Source organism: Pagrus major, chromosome 22 (genome assembly GCF_040436345.1).
Source record: "Pagrus major chromosome 22, Pma_NU_1.0".
NCBI classification, from domain to species: domain Eukaryota; kingdom Metazoa; phylum Chordata; class Actinopteri; order Spariformes; family Sparidae; genus Pagrus; species Pagrus major.
In genome coordinates, this window is record NC_133236.1 from 25170952 (window position 1) to 25192954 (window position 22003).

A 22003-nucleotide genomic window follows, 5' to 3' on the forward strand; every position below is an offset into this window, starting at 1 on the left:
GCAGGCAGAAGGACATCACGAAGATGATGTGTACTGCACTGTATGGCATGCCAGCCTGTCTAGGCAATAATAAAACATCAAAACACAAGGTATTTTCTCTACAGAATGAAATAGCTCCTTGCAAATGGAGGTGCATCCTTCAGCCTGTGGGACAACAGACTTGCTAAAATACAAAAGCTACATTAGTATCCACTGTCGGCCCAGCAGTGCCAGTGAACAGATGCACAGGTGCTTGAGATGTGCATTTTCAGAAACAAACTGCCTGACAGTTTTCTGTCTAACACTGACTGCTGAGGTTTCCTGAGCGAAACTGCTGCAATGGTGAATTATTCAGTTTTACTGCAGCTCATCACTGCTGGAGAAAAGAGAATTCGGGAAAAGAGGAAGAGAGAGGCAGATAAACTTTCTCTGATCTTAGTTTTGTAGTTGTATGTGATATTATGTGGACTCCCCCCTGAACCTTGAATTGAATTCTGCTGAATTCAATCAATCAGTCGAGGTGAATTGAAGAGAACTGAGAGAGGCATAGAAGGAGAGGTGGAGGCAGCCAAGTTTCCGAGTGGGGGGGAAAAAGAAGACACAGAGGAAGAAAGTAAAGAAAAAATATAAGTGAAAAAGGAGAGCCAATGCTGATGTGCGAATTGGCTGCCCAACAAGAGACTGGACTAATTATCACTCTAGGGCTGCTCTGTTCTCCCACGCACAGCCCGGCGTCACTGTAGCTGTCTAATGTAAGACTGAGCAGATCCACTCTGCTCAGAGAACGTGTCCGGTAGCACGTCCTGACTGACATGTGGAATACAGTCCATGATCAGCTCTGTCAACGCCTTCCTTTCACACTCAGTGGGGAACAGGGAAATGAATTATGCTATATGTGGCTATAATAAATCAGTTTACATCAGGGCTTCATTCTATCTCTGGTTATATGAATGTAATGTAATATTTTCTTGTAAGCAGGAGAAACCCAGTTGCTCTTGTATCTGTACGTGGAGCAGAGACCCTTGTATCTACCTATTATTCAGCTAAACTTAATTGAAAACATTTTGCTTTTGGGAAGCTCTCAAGCACTCTTCAGCTGGTGAATCAGCCAATGATTGTGAGGCCTGACTAAAGCAGCTGATGCCAGTCGGCTAATGCCAAAGCTCAATTTCTTTACCTTTGCCCCAAATCCATACAGCATAATAAATCTCAAAATTTGTTTACGCTGAAAAAGTGACAAAATTAGTAGACTGACAACAGTTAGTGTGAAATGCTAAATAGTCTTGATTTTTGAGTGCACTGTTGACACTTTTCTCCCACAATTCAGTGCACAAAGGATTATGAGGAGCTACTCCACAGCTGCAAAAAACAAAAAAATAATGCTGTTTATTGGTGAAGTTAACAGTAGTTAGCAGTGACATTTAATAAATGTTCACAATTGATGCAGATTTTGTTTCATTTTTCATTAGTATAAAACACTGAAGTTCATTTTTTTGTACTTTAACAGCAAAACCTTGTCTTGGCTTGTCACTAAATCTTCTGCTGCTTGTTTGAGTCTCTCTGATTTTAATCTTTGTCACTTTAGCTAAAGACACGCTTACAGTATGTGAATAGCAGGCAATGCTCCAGAAACCTGAACAGGCTGTTAAAGTTCCACTGTTTCTTTAGAAGTAACCCTGCTCCCATTTCTAAGATTTTTGATTGTCTGAGGTTAGGTTAGGTTTTTCCATTCCCAGGTGTGTGAAGAAATGCACCACTCTGCACATTTGTGAACTGGCACTCAGGAAGTACAAAACTGTATAGTTTGCCTTGCAGCCGGGACATATGTTGTTGTAAGTCCCATTTCTATTTCTTTTTCTACCTCTCATTTTTACTTGTATATTCTCATTATTATAGCACATTATTATGGCCGTGATGGTTTTCATCAGAGTTGTAGCACTGTTTGTGAGCTTGTATTTACCTTGAGCCTTGGTTCTTACAGCGTGGAGTTTGCACATTTATCCCATGTTTGCTTTGGTCTCCTCCAACCATTTAAAAACACATAAGAAGTTAGGCTTCTAGATAACCTTCAGGTGTGAATGTGAGTATTTGTTCCTCTGTGTTTGCACATCTATTAATGCTTACTGTGCGATGGCGAACACGGTTCTTTCATGTCTTTCACTAGAGCTCCCCATGTCCCCGAAGATGAATGCGGGTGTGTAGAAACAAGCAGCAAACTAAGGAAATATGACTAATATCCTGCTTTTTACCTGTTAGGATATGAATTGCTCTCCTTCTGTGAAGTTTTAATATAAGGCCTTAAAATGCTCATCATTGCCCAAAAGGCCAAGCGATCATTTTGATGAACATAAAGCCGATGGTAGCAGCTTTTCTGCGAGTTGGCAAGAAAACACAAAAGCGGTTACAGTGTCCCTAGCTGTAGGATGAAGGATGGTTGTGTCACCAAGCTCCAAAGATACTCCTTTGAATTTTGCTGCAGTGACAAACTCAGCATCTGTTTGATGCTTCCTCATAGCACTCCTCTCTCTCTCTCTCTCTGTTTTCCTCCAAGACGAAGGATTTAATGTTGAAAACCTGTCGTGGCAAAACACTGCAATTTTTTTAATTTTTCCATTTTTATGCAGCTCGTAGTGACATAAACTGTTAGATGTGTGTCCACAAGTCAAAAGCCACTAAATCTTACATCAAAGATCTGGTGAGCTGAGGTGTTGGGGTTACCGTTCGGCCATTGGCGGTTCAGTGTAATCCCTGTCTGAGCTTTTGTTCGGTCTGAGTCTCAACTCTGTGTTTACCGGAGAACTCAGTGAAACAGTTTCTGAATTTAATATATTTTATAATTTATGTGTTTTTGAAAACCTTGGCCTCAAGCTTGTAACATAGGGTTCCTGAGGGAGGTCAGTATGATATAATATGCAGGGTTTTTAAAATAACAATATTCATGATAATATGATCAAATACTGAAAAATAATTGCATCATGTCCACCTTTCAAGGGTTAGTAGACTGTATATATCTATCTATCTAACTATCTTTTCCCTGTATTCTTGTGTACCTGGGAGGAGTGACTGGAGTCTACTTTTGCTTTTACATTTGGGCTCAATCGAGCAAAAGACTAAAAATATGTTTATTAGTGATCTCAAGAGGAATGATAGTCAGAATCAAGTCAGCTGTTTCTCCCTGCTGTTTAAAGTCTTTGTGCTAAGCTAAGCTAACCAGCTGCTGGCTCTCAGTCAGTCCTACATTCCCAGGGTCCTATGTTCGTTGGATTGATGTAGCACATGATGGTTCCCACATGTGCTCTCCCAGTGTCTTATGTTCGCAGTGTCTTATGGTCTAAAGGCCTGTGTTCCCAGTGTCTTATGTTCCCATTGTCTTATGGTCTAAAGGCCTGTGTTCCCAGTGTCTTATGTTCCCAGTGTCTTATGGTCTAAAGGCCTGTGTTCCCAGTGTCTCATGTTCCCAGTGTCTTATGGTCTAAAGGCCTGTGTTCCCAGTGTCTTATGTTCCAAGTGTCCGACAGTGTGTTCCCCAGTTCAACGTACTGAATATGTTTTCCCAGGGTCCTATGTTCCCAAGCTCTAGGGTTAGGGTTATTTGGCCCAAACACAATAGGATGATTAATGTGTGTTGACATATTGAACTAGGGAACATAAGACCCTGGTAGCAAAGAATCCTGGGCACACAGGACCTTGAGAACATAGATATGCTCCCTTTGGCTCCAGCTTCATATTTAATGTATAGACCTGGCAGTGGTATCAATCTTCTCATCTAACTCTCCCTTAGAAATAGGCACTTTGCTGTTTTTCTCCCCTCATTTTTGTCTCAATCCTCTACTTACTATTTAAACCACAGCACAGCTAATCCATGTGGAAGTCCATTAAGGACGCGCTTGCATCAGTGTGTCACATGCAGACTGATGCAAGATGAGGATAACACAGAGGAAATTGTTGGACATAGGCCGGCTGTGTCAGTGGGGTTGTGTGTGTTACTGCAAAACAGTTACATCCTCTGTTAGGCAGCAATGATTTGATTGAGGGGCACAATAGCGTGATGTCGCTAGTGTTATTTTTGTCAGAGACATGAGGGGAAGATTGCCGAATTACATTTGTCCATGCTGTTATTACTCCAACTGATGGTTGGAGCTGTGAAGCCGTGACAGGGCTTTCTCAGAACGTCATGGCACCCACCCAGACCCCCTAAACATGATGGATGAGAATCTCGAGAGTGTGGATTATATGAGGTCAGTAAAAAAAAAAAAAAAAGAAGAAGAAGCTGGGCTGCTGATGTCTATGAGAAAACTTGGCTGCCGCCATGGAATTGTCTGCTGCTTCGTAATACAGCCGCAAGCCAGTGGACAGGGAATCCTGCCAAGATGAAGTCAGTGTTTGTATCCGTAACGGCCTCTATGGACCGCTGTCCTTTGGCGGTCAATGAGCTCACTTTGTGTTTCAATCAAAATTAGGCAATTTGGATGGAAGGCACTCAAGCATCAAGCAGCAGTTTGTTTTGTCCTGAAACCAGAAAGGAGGAGGGCGTGCACATATTACGTGGGTCAAGGGCATGACCTGTCACAACAAAAGTTTCCAACGAGCTGCATTGAAAGCTCACTTCACTTCACTGCATTAACAGGGACTGTTTATCTTGAGGAGCATCAAAATTACATTTCATCCTCGATCATTATTTTAGGCTTTTATTAGCCGGAGGGGAAAGTAGAGTGCTGTGACGTTAAGAAAGAAATCAGAGGTGTGTTTTGAAGCCTCTGCAGCTTCCTTGAGGGCTTTTCACACAATGCTTTAACAACATGCATTTTGAAGAGAGTGTTTGAGGTCCACTCATGCTTCAGGAGTGTAAGGACTGTAGCATAACTAACAAGATCTTTATTTTACATGGTTGAGGAAATAATAGATCTCATTATTTATGTTATGTGTTGTTTGTTTACTCATATCCAATACAGTCATCTGAATTGGAAACTAAATTATTTGTGTGTGTGTGTTTGTGTGTGTGAGAGAGAGAGAGAGAGAGTTTGTGTGTGTGTGTGAGAGTGTGTGTTTTAGAGTGTGCACAAGCACAGCAGTAGTAAAGTAGCCTGTGGGCCTAGTCTGTGCTCAGCTTGATTTCCTCAGTGGGGGTAGAGACATTGCTTGAGCAGACAGATTTATCTGGACTAAGGCACCTTGAGTCAGCCTGAGGAAGCTGCAGGTAAAAAAAGAAAACATGACAATAAAACATATTTTCATAACTATGGTCTTGAAGGAGGAGGGGGGGGGCAGTGGGAATCATTTGGGAGGGGGTGAGGAAAGTTAAAGGAAATGGGATGTTGAGAGGGAAAGAGCCGACGAGCAGGAGGTGGGCTGAAAGAATAGAGTTTTGTCAGAAAACTCAGCATCCGTTTCACAGGCCTGAGGCTGGAAGTTGTCATTTAAAACATTTTCCTTGCAACAGCCCGGATGATTTCCTCCCTCTCTGCAGAGTCTTTCATTTCATCAGCTTCGCTCAGTGCAGTCCAGTCTAAATTCATGGTGTTTAGACGCAGGTACTTTCACAATCGGTTACACAAAAAAATACGAAAGCTCTTGTACAGTGAGGGTGTGCAGCCTGTTCTTTCCACACTCGTGCCCTCCTCATGGTGAGGCTTCAGCTGCAGCGTTGCAGCTCACTGAATGTTTTATATGATTTAATTGGAAATGCAATGGTTTGTTCTCTCTCTCTTTCCCTCTGTGTGTGTGTCTCTGTGATTATTTCTCTTTCCCGCACACTGCCAGTGAACAAGTGGACATGCATTTCCATGAACCGCAGAGCAATAAACAGAAATCTCTACTCGCATTTCTGCTTTTTAAAAGAGCAATACCACCAGCCCTGCGGTGCTTCCACACTCTTCAGTACATGTTTTCCTTTGTAGGAATGATTTGTTATTACTCACTTTAATTGGTTGGATTAAAATCAATTCCCCCCACGAACAGCAAGGTTTCATAAATCATGGCGCAACGTAGTTTTGTGGTAAAGCTGATGTATCGCATCTATTCAGCCGGTCAGCAATCGATCATGAAAATGCCCATGAATCTTCTTGACAGGTTAAATGGTATTTACTCTGCAAAAAGTGAAGTGCCGACTAACTGGCTCGTTGCAACTCCGTGTGATACCCTTGACCTTTCTGTGTTTGCTGCGGCAGTAGCCTCTTAAATTATCAATGAGGGAGGCATTGAACCGCGGTTAGGTGGGCAGAATGCAAAAGAAGCCTTGCATGGACTCAAGTCATCAGTGTTTGATCTAAGAGTTTATATAATGGTCGTGTTGAAAACACAGAAAGAATCAAGGATGTTACAGAAAAGTGATTAGCAGACAACTGCCGGCGATTATTACTCATTTTTATGATTTATTGGCTTCTAAATGGAAGTATAAAATAGGCTTAGTGCTCTAAATGGAAGTCACCTTGAACAAGAACATCAGCAATGCCGGTAAATGGCAATAATGATAAGCAGTTTCGCTATAAGCTTATTAATGTGGTCAGGCTGGTCTTCCTAATCCCTCTGTCTTTTACATTTGATAACAGGCAGAGAACGACTGCTGTCACCTTTTCCACTTTAAATCCCAGACATCTCTCTTCCCCTCCGCTCAATAATCATTGCATTGCGTGTGTGCAAGTGGTTCACTTCCTCTTTAGCTATGTGTTTACTTTTTGTTTGTACGCTGTGAGACCAACAGAGCTCGACGAAGATGGAGCGTGCACACTCTTATATGCACAGGACAATAATTCCAGCCTTCCCATGGGCCTCTTTCATTTACTTCTATGATAGCAGAGCACTGAGCAAAAGTTTTATATATGTAGACTTTTATTAGCTCTGTGCCTAATTAGTAGATAGTAGTTAATAGTAGGAGGAGCACACAAAACATTATAACAGCCAGATGCGTTTTTTGGTTCCATGTATTGACAGACAGCTAAGATATTATGTACTAATGACTGTCCCTGGCCTCTCTCTTTCACAGCTCCCATCAACCCACACCTGAGTAAGTAATGTGCACCTCACTGAGCATGTCTCGCCAGACAGCAAACTCATCTTGTCGTAACACACTCTGTGAGAACAGTGGGGAGACTGAAAGTAACGGCACATCCTGTCGAGATCTGGCTCTCAACCTGTCACACTGCACTGGAAGATCCTTCTAAGTGTTTTTAAGTAGAACTAAATGAAGTATGATGAATAAGACTTCAGGAATCCTGCTGCATCTGGCTTTTTGACATGTTGAGAGTTTGAAAATATCTGCAGGACATTAAGGATGGAGTGTATTTGCATGTGTTTGTGTGTGTGCATGAGTGCATTTGCTCGCTGTGCTTTGCGAGCATTACTTATGCATGCGTTTGTGCAGTGTGTGTTTATATTCTTTAATGTTTAGTCCCATTTACGATGCGTTTCTTTGTTGAAACTTTACAAATTCACATTATGCACGCCTTGAGAATCCGCACTTAATCATTGTTTGCTGTGCTGCAGTGTGCTGTTGTGCATTGTGGTTTATTTATTTATATAGATATATATTTTGGTGGGTGTTCACACAAACATTGCCAACATAATAACAAACATCCTAATCACCAACATCATTATCCAAATCCCTCAAGGAAGCTATCTTACCTGCACGCCTCCTCTCCCCTCCCCCTCCCTCCAAATCCTCCTATCTCTCCCGGGCGCAGAAGGCGAAAACGTTTAGTTTAGCTCACAGTGGATGGGGGCGTTAGTGTCTAGCGCCGAGAGTTAGACCTCCATTTAAATCTGCATGCCTGTGAGGAGAAGAGTCAAGAGTGCCTGCAACCCGGCCCCTTTCCTTCGCTCTCCCACTCAACCAGCTCTTCTTTCTCTCTTGCTCTCACTTTCTATTTCTTTCGCGGCATCATTGCCCTCGTCCTCCCTTTCGGTCCATCCACCCACACTCTACCTCAGTCTATGTTACCTCCATTACCTGAGTAAAAAGCTGCAGATTCGGCTCCTCTCAAGGTCACCACTCCAAAATGCTCCCAGCTACGTTTTAATAAATCAATGAATATTTATCAGAACACATGCCTGCATCCTGAATCTAAATGTTCCCTTTTTTACTATCTCTTTGAGGACACGCAAAGAACAGCAGCATGTCCTCTGGTTAGGTGTTTTTGTTTGTTTGTTACAAGGATTAAATGGAGGTTTTGACACTTCTGATCCCGCCGCTATCCCTTCATTAAACCGCGCTTCGTTTCCGACTATTCATTAGTATATCTGCTGTTAGACATTCCCCCTACATGTGACCCATCATAACCTCGCGCTGGAGTTGCAATTACTTCTATACTTTTTTTTCCCAACGGGTGACGAAACCTACAGTTTCATTCGCTCCCTGCACACTCAATGGTTTAAAAATTGCAGTCAAAGGGGCGTGGAGAGCAACGGAGGAGAAGCGAGGGCGAGAGGGGGGAGAGAGGGGAGAGGAAGGTGAGGGGGGCGCCTAATATCTCTACCTGTACACCCACTGTAGAGAAGATGGAGAGTGATAGAGAAAGAGGGAGGCGGTGTCCATTTTTAAAACTGATTGCTGCTAGTGAGACTCTACAAAACACCCAAGGACAATCAACTAATTTTTACTTTCAATCATGGAAAAAACGAGAGCTGTTCAAAATCATTAGCCGCTCTGCAGATTCCCTCTTTATGCACAGAAAGCCAAGAAAACCATTAATACCTTCAAAGAAAAGCCACCATTTAGTGTTTCCACCCTCTTTTATATAACCTTTTTAGTATTCTAATATTATTTACTGAGGAAGTGTGTGTGTGTGTGGGTGTGTTTATTAAATGCAATCCACCATGCCTCAGTCGTGGGCTGTGATGGTATAGCTTCGAATAGCCAATTCTTGTACACACGCACACACTCGCGCGCACACACACACACACACACACACACACACACTGCCATTGGGTGTTTTCTCTCTGCAGTGACTTCCTCTTTGAACTGAACCAAACTGCACGTCGTTCTCAGGAAAAAAAAAACCAAACACTCTCACTGACGTCTCAACCAGTCAGCGAGAGGTCACATCTTAATTTAGAAATTCTGTTCACCGGATCGTATGGTGTAATTAGGTCTTTGCTGTTGTATACCCCCCTGAGACACTCAGACACACAGACACACTCCAGGAAGTCTCATAAATATACAGTAGGTGTCACACTGCACACATTCTGTATCTTGTAGGCGGTGTATAACTTCCACTGTAGCCTCTTTTATAATGAAGTGCATGTAAAGGCCTGCTTCTGCTCTGTCGCTCTCCAGGAGAGTTCCACTGCAGCTTTGAAGAGGAGCCCATCTGCATGTTCACCCAGGACAAGAATGATGATTTTGATTGGACGCGGCACAGTGCTGCTACCCGCGATACCAAGTACACACCCAACACCGGGCCCAGTGCTGATCGCAGCGGTTCTAAGCAGGGTGAGTATAGTTCTCAAGGTCTTAGGTTGTTCCTAGTCTTAACTGTTCAGTTACAGTTCAGAAAAAGCCTTGATTAGGACCGGTAAATCCACTGTGTAGTATATCCACAATGTGTGGAAGTCGGTCCTGGATGCAGCTGTATCGAGAGTTAAGGGTATCTTAAACATAAACTTTGGGGATTTTTATCAAACACTGTCTACTTCTCGCCTAAAATGTTGTCAGAAACATATGTCAGCACACTATTAAGCTGCAATAGCGAAAGTTTGTGAAGCAGAAGTGGCCGCCATATTGTTTCGTGTGTTGTGAAAAGTGAGGCTGAAAAAACTGCAATCATAACGTCACTGATAACTTCAGCTTTAGATCAACAAAATGACTATTCCTGAGCAACCGAATCTGGATTACATGTATCCTAGATGTATTAATGGCACTTCAAGTTTTCTTTGTTTCAACATCCTCATATTACCTCAGTCAGATAAAGGTCTTTACGACAGGAGGTAGTGGTGATCATACTGCGTTTGTCCACAGGAGCTGCCACATTCAACAAAAAAATAAGAGTTTCTTGTCGCTGCCTTTAACAAAAACAAAACATGTAAATCTAACCTTTTCATTTTTTATCCAAGTGGGTTTTTCTATTAAAGGCATGTTAGAGAAGAATAGTCTAATCTAACATTTGTTGATGTTTTACTATATTAGACTCTAGTAGTAGTAGTAGGAGTAGGAGTAGGAGTAAAACACATCAATTAGTGAAATACTCACACAAGGTTTCTGCTACTTCACTGTTCTCAGTGGATGTGCTGCATGTTGTGAGTTACCACAACAAACTTGTGTAAACTGCAGATATTTAAGGTGAGTACAGAGAAACGTTCCCTCTCCAATAGGTCCATTCATTTCATTCTACTTAAGTAATCCGATTCCTTTTTAGTCTTTTTTCAGCGTTACAGCCGTCATGGTGAACACGTCAAAGCATCAGACAGCATCAGAGTTTGTCTCTGTGTTAGGGCTAGTCACAGTGTTTCTCTGTACGGTCAGGTGACGCATATTGAAAGGACTGGAATATTTATATATAGAGAACAGATATATATGGATGGATGGATGCATGTCATATAACAGTAGATAATAAAGCAAATTAGATTCAAATCACCAACAACTTCAACATTCAGTTGAATTTCTCAGCCTGGGATTCATCTACATTAAAAATGATGCACCAATGGGGGAAAAAAACAGTTGTCGTAGCGATTATTTTTATCCAGCTGTCAGCACTAAAGCTGCTCACTGGATTGGAAACATGTTGGTTGAAGGCACACATTAAAATGGACACCACTCTGTTATTCCTTATGTAATCCATGCATGAATACATATGGATTCACCCAGTGCACAGGCAAACAGTGTGCTATCATGTTATTGCCTAATCATGTGGAAGGATGTAAAGTTAGTACCACTGCAACGTGAACGTGTCGTAATTTGTTTACAAAAATTGCAAACATCCCACTAAAAGTTCCATTTCTTTGAAATGTTGAAATAAGTTGGAGAGACTCAAGCGTTCCCAACTGCATAATAGATGATTTCAGCTGTGCTCATTGTGTCACCAATGACTTGATGCAGCACAATCTAACAATGAGCAGCCTTCATCATTTATTTTCAAGATTATCTTGTCACTGACTCTCTGTTGTCTTTTCCGCGGTTTACCCGAGCCGGAGAAATCTGCACAGTATTTAGTATATGTTTGCAACATGTGCTGGTTTTCAATGTTCAAGAGCTTAATAAATAAAGAACTACCAAATTAGATTTGTAGGAATTCATCAGAGGAAGGTATCTGTGGTGGAATTAAGTGCCCATTATGGTGCTGCGGCACCAGCAGCAGCTGAAGCAGTAAATAATGCATCAGCTTTAATCACCTAATGGTTTCAAAACGTCCAGCATTTCATTACCAGCCCCATTCCTCTTTGCGTATAATTATCTGATATAAGATTCAACTGGGGGAGATATTCCATTTGATTTTGGCTGGAGGGGCGTGGAGCCGCTCACCAGCTCCCTCCTCTGCGCCTGTGGCTGGGCAGAGATTGGCCTCAGATTATGTGGCTCAGACACAATCAGAGGGCTGTTTGACTCACTGCCGTCACCGCAGCTGTCCATGACTGTGGGAGCAGAAATCTAACCCCATTGTTATCGTCTCGATATGCCCCCCGGTTATAGCTATTAGTAAGACGAGAACTGTCCTTCGAAGAAAGGCCTGCTGCTTATCTCTGATATGGAAGGTTTCATTTCCATCATGCTATCACAGACTGGTCGAAAAAGCAACTGAGCATGACTGAGGAAGCCTCGCTTTCCCCAGTCTTTACAGTGACAAATAATTTGTTGGTGTATCAGCAGGCAGTCATAAAGCAGCCGAGGGATTCTGAACACTGTCTGACAGAAACTCTCATATTTTTCAAAGAGAACATCCACTGTTTGGGCAGTTTCTCACTGAGGATGACTTTGTCTTGTGTCCTGAGGAAAACCACAAGGCACATTCAGATAATATAGTAAACAGCGGACACTTTTGACAAGATGAAAACTTGTTTTTGAAAGGACTTCAGGCAGTAACTGAGTAACTAGTAATACGTGTCAGCAGTGGCTTCACATCAGATCCAGTCACCAATACATCAACTTGACAGCAAATGCATACAAATCTGTAAAAGGTGCAACTACTATAAAGAACTAGCATAAGTTTCCAAAAATGTATATTCAAGTACAGTACAGATACTCTAAATACTTTGTACTTTGTTTCTGTTACCTGCCTTTAGTTGATAATAACATTGTAAATAACATTATGTTAATGCAGAAATCTGTGGTAACAGGGCAACAAACATGAGCAGTCAGTCAGAAGTTTCAAACAAACCTTCATGTCAGCCACGTTTATTTGGATGAGACAGCAAAGGCAAACTGACAAACAATTATCCAAACTGTCTGTTTAACCTACCTTTAAACGGAGAGCACTCAATGTGCAATGATCTATTATTAGCAACTGAAGGTGCAGTCACCCTTGTTTTCACCTCAAAATAAGCTCTTTAATTAATCTGGCTCAAGTGTTTGAAACCTGCTTACTCATCTTGATGTTTGTTTTCCTTGACTTGGTGAATACAATGTTAACAATACAATACGTATGTGTATTTTTCGTGTCCCTGTGTTTCAAGGTTTCTACATGTACATCGAGACATCAAGACCACGAAAGGAAGGGGACCAAGCTCGGCTTGTAAGCCCATTTTTCAACGTAGCTCCTAAAAACCCTTACGGTATCACCAACCCTCCCGCCTACTGCTTCGGCTTCTTCTACCACATGTATGGAAAACACATAGGTAAGTCTCATTCCTCATGTGGTTTATTGTCCCAAGGTCTGTGTTGTTCTTGGTTTTAATCTGCCATACAATATATCCACAGCCGAAAAGCTCATCTGCCTTTATACTCATTGCTGAGTTGTTAATGGAAATAGACGAAGAGTATAATAACACTCTTAACTGTTCTGTGCCTTTGGTTGCTTCGGTCTGTAATTAAATTACAGTCAATAAGGAAACACCGCAACAAATTTCATTTACCAAAGAAAGTCCATCATCAAGCATCTGTGAGACATCACACTGACTTTGAAACATAAATTATGAGATGAGATTCCTGAGAACCGTCCGACATCTTCTTTCGAAACACAGGAGTCACGCTGAGACTAAAAAAGGGAGAACGGCAGAGCTTTCTCTTGTAAGCATCAGAATTTCAGTCATTGCCAGGGAACTTGTGAGCCCCCATGGAGTTCTGTGCTTCCCTGCTAAAATTTTCTAAGTGCAGCTGTCAGATGTTTCAAGCAAAAGAAATCTTGTTTTTTGCAACAAACCCCTTCAAAGGTGTGTGCGCAAATCCCGGGCATTAGCTCTTACATGTCTCTCTGAATGTAGATAACAACCTTGTATGGCCCGTTTGAAGATGGCAGAGCGACTGAAGGAGCACTCTGTGGCTTACGTCTGACTCTCAGGCTCCCCGCACCGGGGACCCAATCAGCCGACCAAAAGCACTTCTCCTCTGAGTGAATGCTGTTTGTGTGCTTGTGTTTTGGGGAGTGTTGAGCAAGATTGGATCTCGAGCACAAAAACAGCAGGCTTATACATTGTTGAAGGCCTCTAGTGGCGACTTCTCTAGCTCAGCCTCACCCTGTATCATTAGCCCCTGCACAGGTTCATAAGGTGGATGAGCGGCATGGCTGGGTGGGGTCGCATGGTCAGCTTGGTATCATCGGGGTTGGATGAGGTTCAGGCGTCATGTTTTCCATTCAAAGCACTATATAAAGCTTTCACAGTAATAGCCAAAAGGTAGTTCTACATTTAATTAAAAAGTCCATAACAAGGTTTGTCAAATTTGTCGGCACAATGTCCCTTTTTCACGGCCACAGATAAGCTGCAAATGGATTATATAGGGATTCTGCCGTAGTTCAAACCTATTTAATCTGGTTCTTTGGAAAAAGAAAAAAAAAAAGTCAATGAATATGTTTACATAACTCTCGTTAACATCTGTCTCTGGTGATCTGACTCACTGGGACAACTGGATACAAGGAAGGACATAACTTCATGTATTACGTATGTCGAATTTACAAGGAAGCCCAAATAATTAAGAAATTGTCAGAGACGCAGTTCACAAAGTTGACAAAGTTTCTCCTAACTCAACTGAGCATTTTTTTAGGAGTCTGGGGACTTTCTCCACAGGCAACAGGGAAGAAATTAGTAACTGTATCTGTAAAATTTGCCATGTTTGCCATCAAAATTATTTCTCTCTCATAAATTGATTGTAAATGATGAAATCAGTAGAAATAGTCCATTAAAACAGCTGCAACAGTAACTGTTGGCAGGTAAGGCACACACTTCCGACGTTGAAGCAGACAGGCTGGTACAGTGATGCCGTGACAAACAGACTTTTTAAAAAGAAAGAAACAACTTAATGTATTGCATTTCACGCTGAATTTACACAAAGGCACAAATGATCGAGAATTTGTTTTGCTTTGCTCGTTTCTTAAAATTCTTGAAATTGCGCGATTTCTTAAAGTCTCCCTTCTAAAGGATACTGCAGTTAATCCGCTGAAACTGGCAGTGTGTTCACCAACATTTGCTGCTTACTGTGGCAGGTAAGAGAGCCAAAACACGTAATTTGCATTACAGTCAACCAAATGGAGATCACTCAGCGAGTAATCCATTCTGCCTATTGTTGTGGCTTCTTCTTGTTGTTTCACAGATGACGTCAGTTGGCGTGCTGTTACCATAACAACCATCATGTCCTGCACTAATGCATTGTTGTCGGGGGACGTGTTAGTGTTTACACGACAAAATACATGTGGTCAAATGCGTCCTAGACCACCTCCACAAGTGGTTTGAGTGGCCGGACAACAATGCATCTTGGTGGTCGTTTACACTTGTTTAAAGAGCTGCCCACTGGTGTTTGGATCATATGAGACACTTGAAAAATCTTCCACAACAACATTTCATCAAACCCAACGGTTTAGGAACTCTGTAACTTCGATCTCCAGATATTAATGGGCCCAATTTAAGCCACTTGAATGCCTCCAAAGCCAATGCAGCTCCCTTACTGGCTTCTACAGTCATGCATGATTGTTCCTGCGTTGCTGCGTTGCTGTCGTCATCTGTCCAGCACCAATGTGTGTCAGTAAATCATATTTTGGGCCGATAAAACAGTCAAAACGATGAAATCAAAAGATGACGTTGTGAAGTACTACTGTGGGATTATGGGAGTTGTTGGCTTCATTGTTAAATAACCACCATTACTAATGAAAATCTATCTGACATGACTCGGGTAGAAATGTTCACGGACAAGTTAATGTTTGAAACACACCGTTACTTGAACAAACTTGTCATTTTTAGACATTTTAATGCAGCAATGTAACATATTGTATGTTTAAGGCCCAGACCACCAGATGTCTCCCATTTTTATCCACCATGGGCACGTCTCTTAGCAAACTGAAGGTGTCTTGCAGTATGGACCAGCACCTTTGACCTTTGCCCAGTGACTCTACAGTTTTGGCAACACTAATCTGGCATCCATGATCAAGAGTCTGGGCTCCAAGTCTGTGAAATCACACTTGGAGCCCATTCTCAGTGGTCCGTTCACGTGGAAAGCAAAGTGTGGACATAGATTATAAGCACAGCGGCCTTGTAGCACAGTTTGTGTGACATTTGAGGCTGACACGCACAGTGATGGGCATGCACTACATTGCCTTCTCCCAGTCAGTCTTTTTGCATCTTACAGATAAGACCTGCCAAAGTGTGAAATGTTCAAATGCTTCACAAAGCGGCTTTAAAGCCTCAATAACATTAAATATTTATGACTAACTGAGCAGCAATCAAAGTTAAAGCTTTATTTACCAAGAGTTTGTCTGCTTCATCAAGACTGTGTTTTGCGTTTGATCTGATTTGATTGACAGTGACCAAACAACCTTCCAGCTTTCATTAGGTTCTGATTTAAATATTGCTAAATCCTGATTTGTGCATGAAAGTACATGTCATCACCTTTTTCAACCGTGGCCCGCCTACTTCAAACCGGCGATAGAAGCAAAGCAAGAAACAAAAAAAAATACAGAAATCTCTCATGTAACATAACCGACCCTGTTCAAACTTTGGCATCTTATTTTTGTTCGTGTGGGACCTCATCGCTCTTAATAAAAAGCCGATAGAGAAAATGTGTTTTCAAGGCCTAAAGAAAAGAACACAGTGACACCTGACAAAAAGAGAGTTCACCACGAAAATATCCAGATAACTAAAAATATGGCTTCAATAAAAATATATTTTAGTCAACAAGAAGCAAATAAAAGAATACAAAAATAACAAAACAAAGTAAAGATAGAAAGAGAGCAGCGATAGTGAATAAACGGGAGGGACGGGGATTGTCGGGTTTGTGCTCATTTGACTTGCACTCGACATTCAGTAAACTGTGAAATCACGACAGGCTGGCGACTGCACTCGTCTCTCTTTTGATTAGATGTTTACAGCGAGCATTTGGCAGCATTTACCTCGGTATTCTAGTGAGACATCGGTGGCATCAGCACCATCTCCACCCTCCACCTGCTCGGCTCAGCGCTGCTGCTGGACCTGCTGCTCCAACTGCAACCTCACTCAGCTTTCTCTCTTCTTCTTTCTCTCTCTTTTTTTTTTTTTAGCCCGCTGGCTTTTATTTTTTTAATCAGCTATGTTTTCTTTTCTGAATCTTATTCCATCCCAACTTTTGTATTTGCCTTTGAAGTTTTTTGAATGACTTGAATCAGCATCGCAATATATGTAATTACCTCAGTTGGAGGTAAACTAGAGAAATAAGTGTTGGATGTTTGTTTTTTTACTTTGTAAAGGAGCCTTTTTATTTCACATCACATCTGTTTTTTCAACACATCTGACCACTGACGTCCAGCTGGTGAGCTCTCCTGGTTATTCTGTTTAATCCCCAAAAGCCACTATGAATACTTTGAGCGGACTATTATGAGTAAACAGAACATTGTTTCTGGAAAATGTGAATATAAATGTACATTTTCGCTACAAACAACATTATATCTACCTTCATTGTGTTTTGGAAGTGGCAGACAAGAGAAAAGCAAATATCTCTAATAATACCATTTTTACAATTTTTTTAACATGAATATGCAGGTTTTTTAAATGCAGGCAAACCTGCTAAAAATAAAATCCCACACACTGAAACTTTTGTCATAATTTTATATTTATAACTGACCCTTTACGTTTAACATTGACTTGACAACACAGAGTCTGGCAATTATCCAGGCTACTTTTTAGCTGCCCTGAGTGGAAAGGCCAAGCAGGAAGTATCCAGGTGGGGGGGCCGGAGCAAACATCTGGAGAGGTGGAGGCGAGGGAGGTGGAGAGAATATAAGGATAGAGGTGTCGGGGGGCGACTCAGCGGGGAGATGAGAGCTCCTCCGGCTCCCTGCCGAGGTTGAGTAGGCCGTGACATTTCCAATTTGCTCAAATTGATCGCCAGCCAGACCCTCTCTTCCCTGCCCTCCCCGTCTGTGGTGAAGCCCATGCCCAGACTGTGGCGTGTTATGATGAATGGGCTAAATGTCAAGGACTTGAAACCCAGCTCAGATCCTCCATAGCTACGCTCCATTTAGTATTCTGCCTCTGCGGCTGCAAGAGAAATTCGCCCCTGAGCTCAGGAATGTTGGTTTTGGTATTTTCCAACCCAGAGAGGTGAATGCTTCTGACAAATGGTCCAAATAGTGCATGTTTACGTTTATTGTACATGTTCCCTTATGGCAGAGAACTTTGTGGTTTTGTTTATTTGAAGGCTTTTTCGTTGTTTGGAGCAGTGAGTCATAAAGCCAGGAGACGTGGCACAGCTCCGTCTTGAAAATCCTGCGAGTTTGATGCTTTTTGGGACTGTGCTGCTGAGGTGAGTCACAGTCGCGGCATGGCAGCGCTGTAGGCCAGAATCAGTCGATAAGGAGTTTCGCCTACACTCTGATGCCAATAGTGGCACAGGCTCAAAGAAACTCCTCCGTAGTTAGCTAGCGGGGGGATACCTGAGACAAGGTCACAGTTAATTACTGAAGCGCACATCAAAGTTTGCCTTTGGAGTCCGTGTCGCATTTGTTTATAGGATTAAGTCTCCAGCAAACCACTCCAAGCAAGTCTGTTTTAAGCCTGACCTTCTGAGAAGCAAGGGAGCCATCCTTTCATTAGCAAGGAGGGTGGTACTGCACCTCTCTACCCCCTCTCTCTTGTCCTCACTACATAATTGAAACATTTCCAGGAGCTATTTCTCACTTTTCACCACTCGCATCCTTCTCTTCTCAGATCTTTTTAAATTTCTCAAGTGTCTGCCACAGGTATTTCTTGAAAAAAAAAAGAAAAAAGAAAAAAAAAAAGAAAAGGTACTCCAAAGAATATACAGCATACGCCTTTGCTCAAGATGTGATGACACTGACATAACCACCTACATCGCGATGAGTTCAAAGAAAACGTAAGCCAGCCAGCTCAGCAAGAATCCTCCTACATCCTAAACACTTCAATGGGAGATGAAACCGCGGGTCATGTTCTGTACAAGAGCTCATCTCTCACTGGAGATTGTGCTGTCGTCGGGGAAAGTGTATACGCTGCTGATGAGAGAATATAGACAGGGACGTACAGTACAGCTTTCTCTCATTTCCTCACAGTTTGTTCAAAAGGGGACTTAAAGGTAATGAGGCACCTGGCTGAGGCGAAGAGGCTCCTAAAGACGGAGGTTGCAGCCGTAGTCGCTGCTGTTGTTGTTTCTCCTGTTTGTGTCAACGCAAAGGCGCCGCTCTCCATACGTGTGAAATTCAGTTGACTTCAGAGCGGTGGTCCTGCTGTGCTCTCGCTATGGTGTCAATGCTAACCTGATTTGGGCCTTTGGATGCCGCTCCTGCTGCTGGACCGCTGCTGACGGATACATACTGCTCTCTCTCCTGCGTGGCGAAGGAAAAACTAACACAATCGGTGTGTTTGGAGAGGAGGGTAAAGTGGTTGCACTCGGTGTCATCATCTGACAGTTTTATATCAAAGCCAGGGGCCAGACAAGAGGTCCCACTGAGGGGAGTCTCCAATTCAGACCTGGTAGATAGTCTATTCTATCTCAATAACAGCCTGTATTTCTATGTTATTGTGAGGGTTATATATGAATTCAGCTGAAATGGATCTGTGATATTGCATTTCCACATGGAGCATCAGTTTCAGCAGTGACGTCTTCTCCTCTGCAGAAAGTCCAGTAGTAGAAGGAAGCAGAAATAGTTTGAAACTGATGATAAATAAGGAGCAACTCTTCTCCACAGGGGGAAAGTATTTACACCTACCGAAAATTCTCATCACACATTGCCCATTAGAGATAATTAATTTGGATTAATAGGAAGCTAGAGAATAATTTATCATCACTTGCACAACCCCAGTTTAATAAATGTATCAATTCACATGACCTGAGTTTAACCTTTGCTACGGCTCGGCTCTGCTTCGAATGCAGAGGAATACATAAATTTGAAATGTGAGGAGACGGAGATGAATATTAAGCTCATGAGTCAAGATCTAGTTTCATTGTTGTCCCCCCACTACGGGTGCCTGTGTATTGTGTGTACAACAGTTAAGATCAGGGTATGCATTAACCATTAACTAGTTTCTTATTAGCATGCATAGAAGTAGCAAATTGGCTCTTTATTAGTAATTATAAAGTGCTTATTAATTCTACAACTACCAGGCTGTAAAGTTGGAGTAGGAAGTAGGAAGTAGGAGTTTTCCCTCAATGACCTCGTACTTGCTCGATGATAGGAACTAAGGAAGTTGTCGTACATGCATTACAATCTGGAAAAAAAACTTTATATGGTGCGCCACGAGTATAGTCTTTCTCCCTTAATAACACTTAATAAATACATCCTATTCTTATGTGACAAAATGCAAAACTACAACTGTTAATAGTGTCCACATAACTCTTGATTAAACTGGAACTTCACAGCTTCGTATCACTACAGTGTTGGTAGTTTATGCAGCTGAACAATGGTAAACCACTCTTGCGACTACAGATTGTACTTTCGCATTATTGTATGCCTGTACCCAGATACAAAGAGTTTATACTGATCAAGAGAGAGAACCGCCCCTCTCTCTCCTCCCTCCAAGGGCATCACAACAAATCAAACCACTCAACTTGAGTAAACTAGGCAATGCTGATCAAACTGGAATTCGAAAAGGCTGAAGAAATTGAGTTTGCACAGCTAGTATTTGTTTTGTTTTTGTGTTTGTTTGGGAATTTGCGTGACACTGTGAGTACTTTCAGTCATATAGGTGGAAAGGTAGGCACAGTATAGCTCCTTGATGGGTGGACCTATGTTATTTTTACTGTGGGATGACTGTGATTTCTTTATTCTTTGTTGCTTGCTTGCTTTTTTTGGAAAATAAACCATGAAAACCGAAGGAACTTTGAATGGACGATTCTTTTGTCTGTGTACATTACAAGGTCAGCAGTGTCCCCTTTGATTTAAAGTTTGATTTTGATTTTTCAACATATGGCCGCTACACACGACATTGTTTGTTACCAGCTGACTGTCGTGCTGTTTTCAGTTTCAATATGGACGACGAGCCTAAACTAAGCACCACCCAACTTGCAACTTGTCACCCATCAGCGGGAGTGTTTATTGGTCCGGTGCGGCCCAGTACGTTTTGGTTGATGTAGGTTTTCTACCTTTTGAGGAAGAGATACTACCACAGCCCTTTTTGAAATACTTCTTTAAGTCTTTCTAACTCAGAATATGTTCCATATTCTAATGTCTGGCTCATAACTAATTCACCAGTAGGACCTGTGAGGGTTAATACATTTTAAACCACTGGTGAATTAGTTTAATGTGAAATCTGCGTGCCCTTATATGATATAGGATCTTTAATGAATATAGAATAAGACCTCTGATTTTCTTCTTTTTTGAGGATTTGTTAATTTTTTCCCAGTAATGGCATGCATCTATATTTTAGCGTAAGAGTCTGTCTTGGTGTCGCTGCAAGGTTTTTTTGGGACCACTCTTTTGTCACGATCTTTTCTATAATCTGCTAAAGCCACTGAGTTCTTCCCTAAGGCAATGTTCTTGATTAAAATGATTAGGTTCGACACTCAAGACGTATGAACTGAGAGATTTTGTATTTCCGATTCAAGCTGGTTTTTTCCTTTTGGAATATGAAAATGTCATTTTTCTCTTCTAAATTATTCTGTCATCACTCATAAACTGGATGGATTGGTGAGATCAGGGGCTCTCAACCTTTTCTCTTTATTTGCTCCAGAGTCTGTTTTTCTATTCTCTTATCCTGATGCGTCTCTTTTTATTCTCTGAAAACAAATAAACCTTGATATGAGTCAGATAACGAGCGAGAGAGAGAGGCAGGAGAGCGCACAGGTGATGGCGTGGGCGTGCACAGACGAAAACAAAACAAAAGTAAACAAACTTTTTTTCGGTTTGTATTTCTTTGGGGTTACTTATCAAATAAATAAAATTCAGACAGATCTCTCTGCCGCACTTCTCACACAGATTACATGCACTGCTGAATGTTTAGAGGTGGGGCTGACAAACTGGTTAGTTTGAGTACTGATGACCTACTTTAAGTGAAATATGAGGATATTGTTGTTGAGGACATAAAATAGCCTACAATGTAGTGCCATGTACAATTACCTAATTGTTGTTCAGCTTTTTTTTACCTATTAACGTTGTTTTCAGTAGCATACAATCTGTGCTCGGCTATGGCTTCACTGCCTGGAGCTTGTAAACCACTGACAGTACAAATTTTTATACATTTATTTTAATCATGTTTGTGTGTTAGTCTGTGCGCTGACCTCTATGTGTCTCTCTCCCTCTTGCAGGAACGCTAAACGCCTTCCTTAAGCAGAAGGGCCAAACAACCTCGGAGGGCCCCGTGTGGTCGCTAAGCGGTAACCAAGGTGAACGCTGGAAGCAGGCCAAAGTAAGCATCCACCCGACAGCATCCTTCCAGGTGAGAGCAAGAAACTTAATCAATCCAATACGCAGCGGCGTTCCCCTTGTTGCCCTCTATTTTCTCTCTCTGACTGTGTTTGTATGGTGAA

General features: G+C 41.9%; 1 protein-coding gene across 7 annotated transcripts in view; it reads left to right on the forward strand.

Moving 5' to 3' along the window:
- The window catches only part of LOC141018075 (MAM domain-containing glycosylphosphatidylinositol anchor protein 2-like), a 253791-nt gene that overhangs the window by 227369 nt on the left and 4419 nt on the right, over positions 1–22003 (forward strand). For all 7 annotated transcript variants that reach the window (XM_073492947.1, XM_073492948.1, XM_073492953.1 and 4 more), the window contains 4 exons: positions 6962–6982; positions 9251–9406; positions 12580–12741; positions 21782–21912. In XM_073492947.1, coding sequence (XP_073349048.1) covers positions 6962–6982; positions 9251–9406; positions 12580–12741; positions 21782–21912 — 470 coding nt within the window. The remainder of the gene's footprint in view (positions 1–6961; positions 6983–9250; positions 9407–12579; positions 12742–21781; positions 21913–22003) is intronic.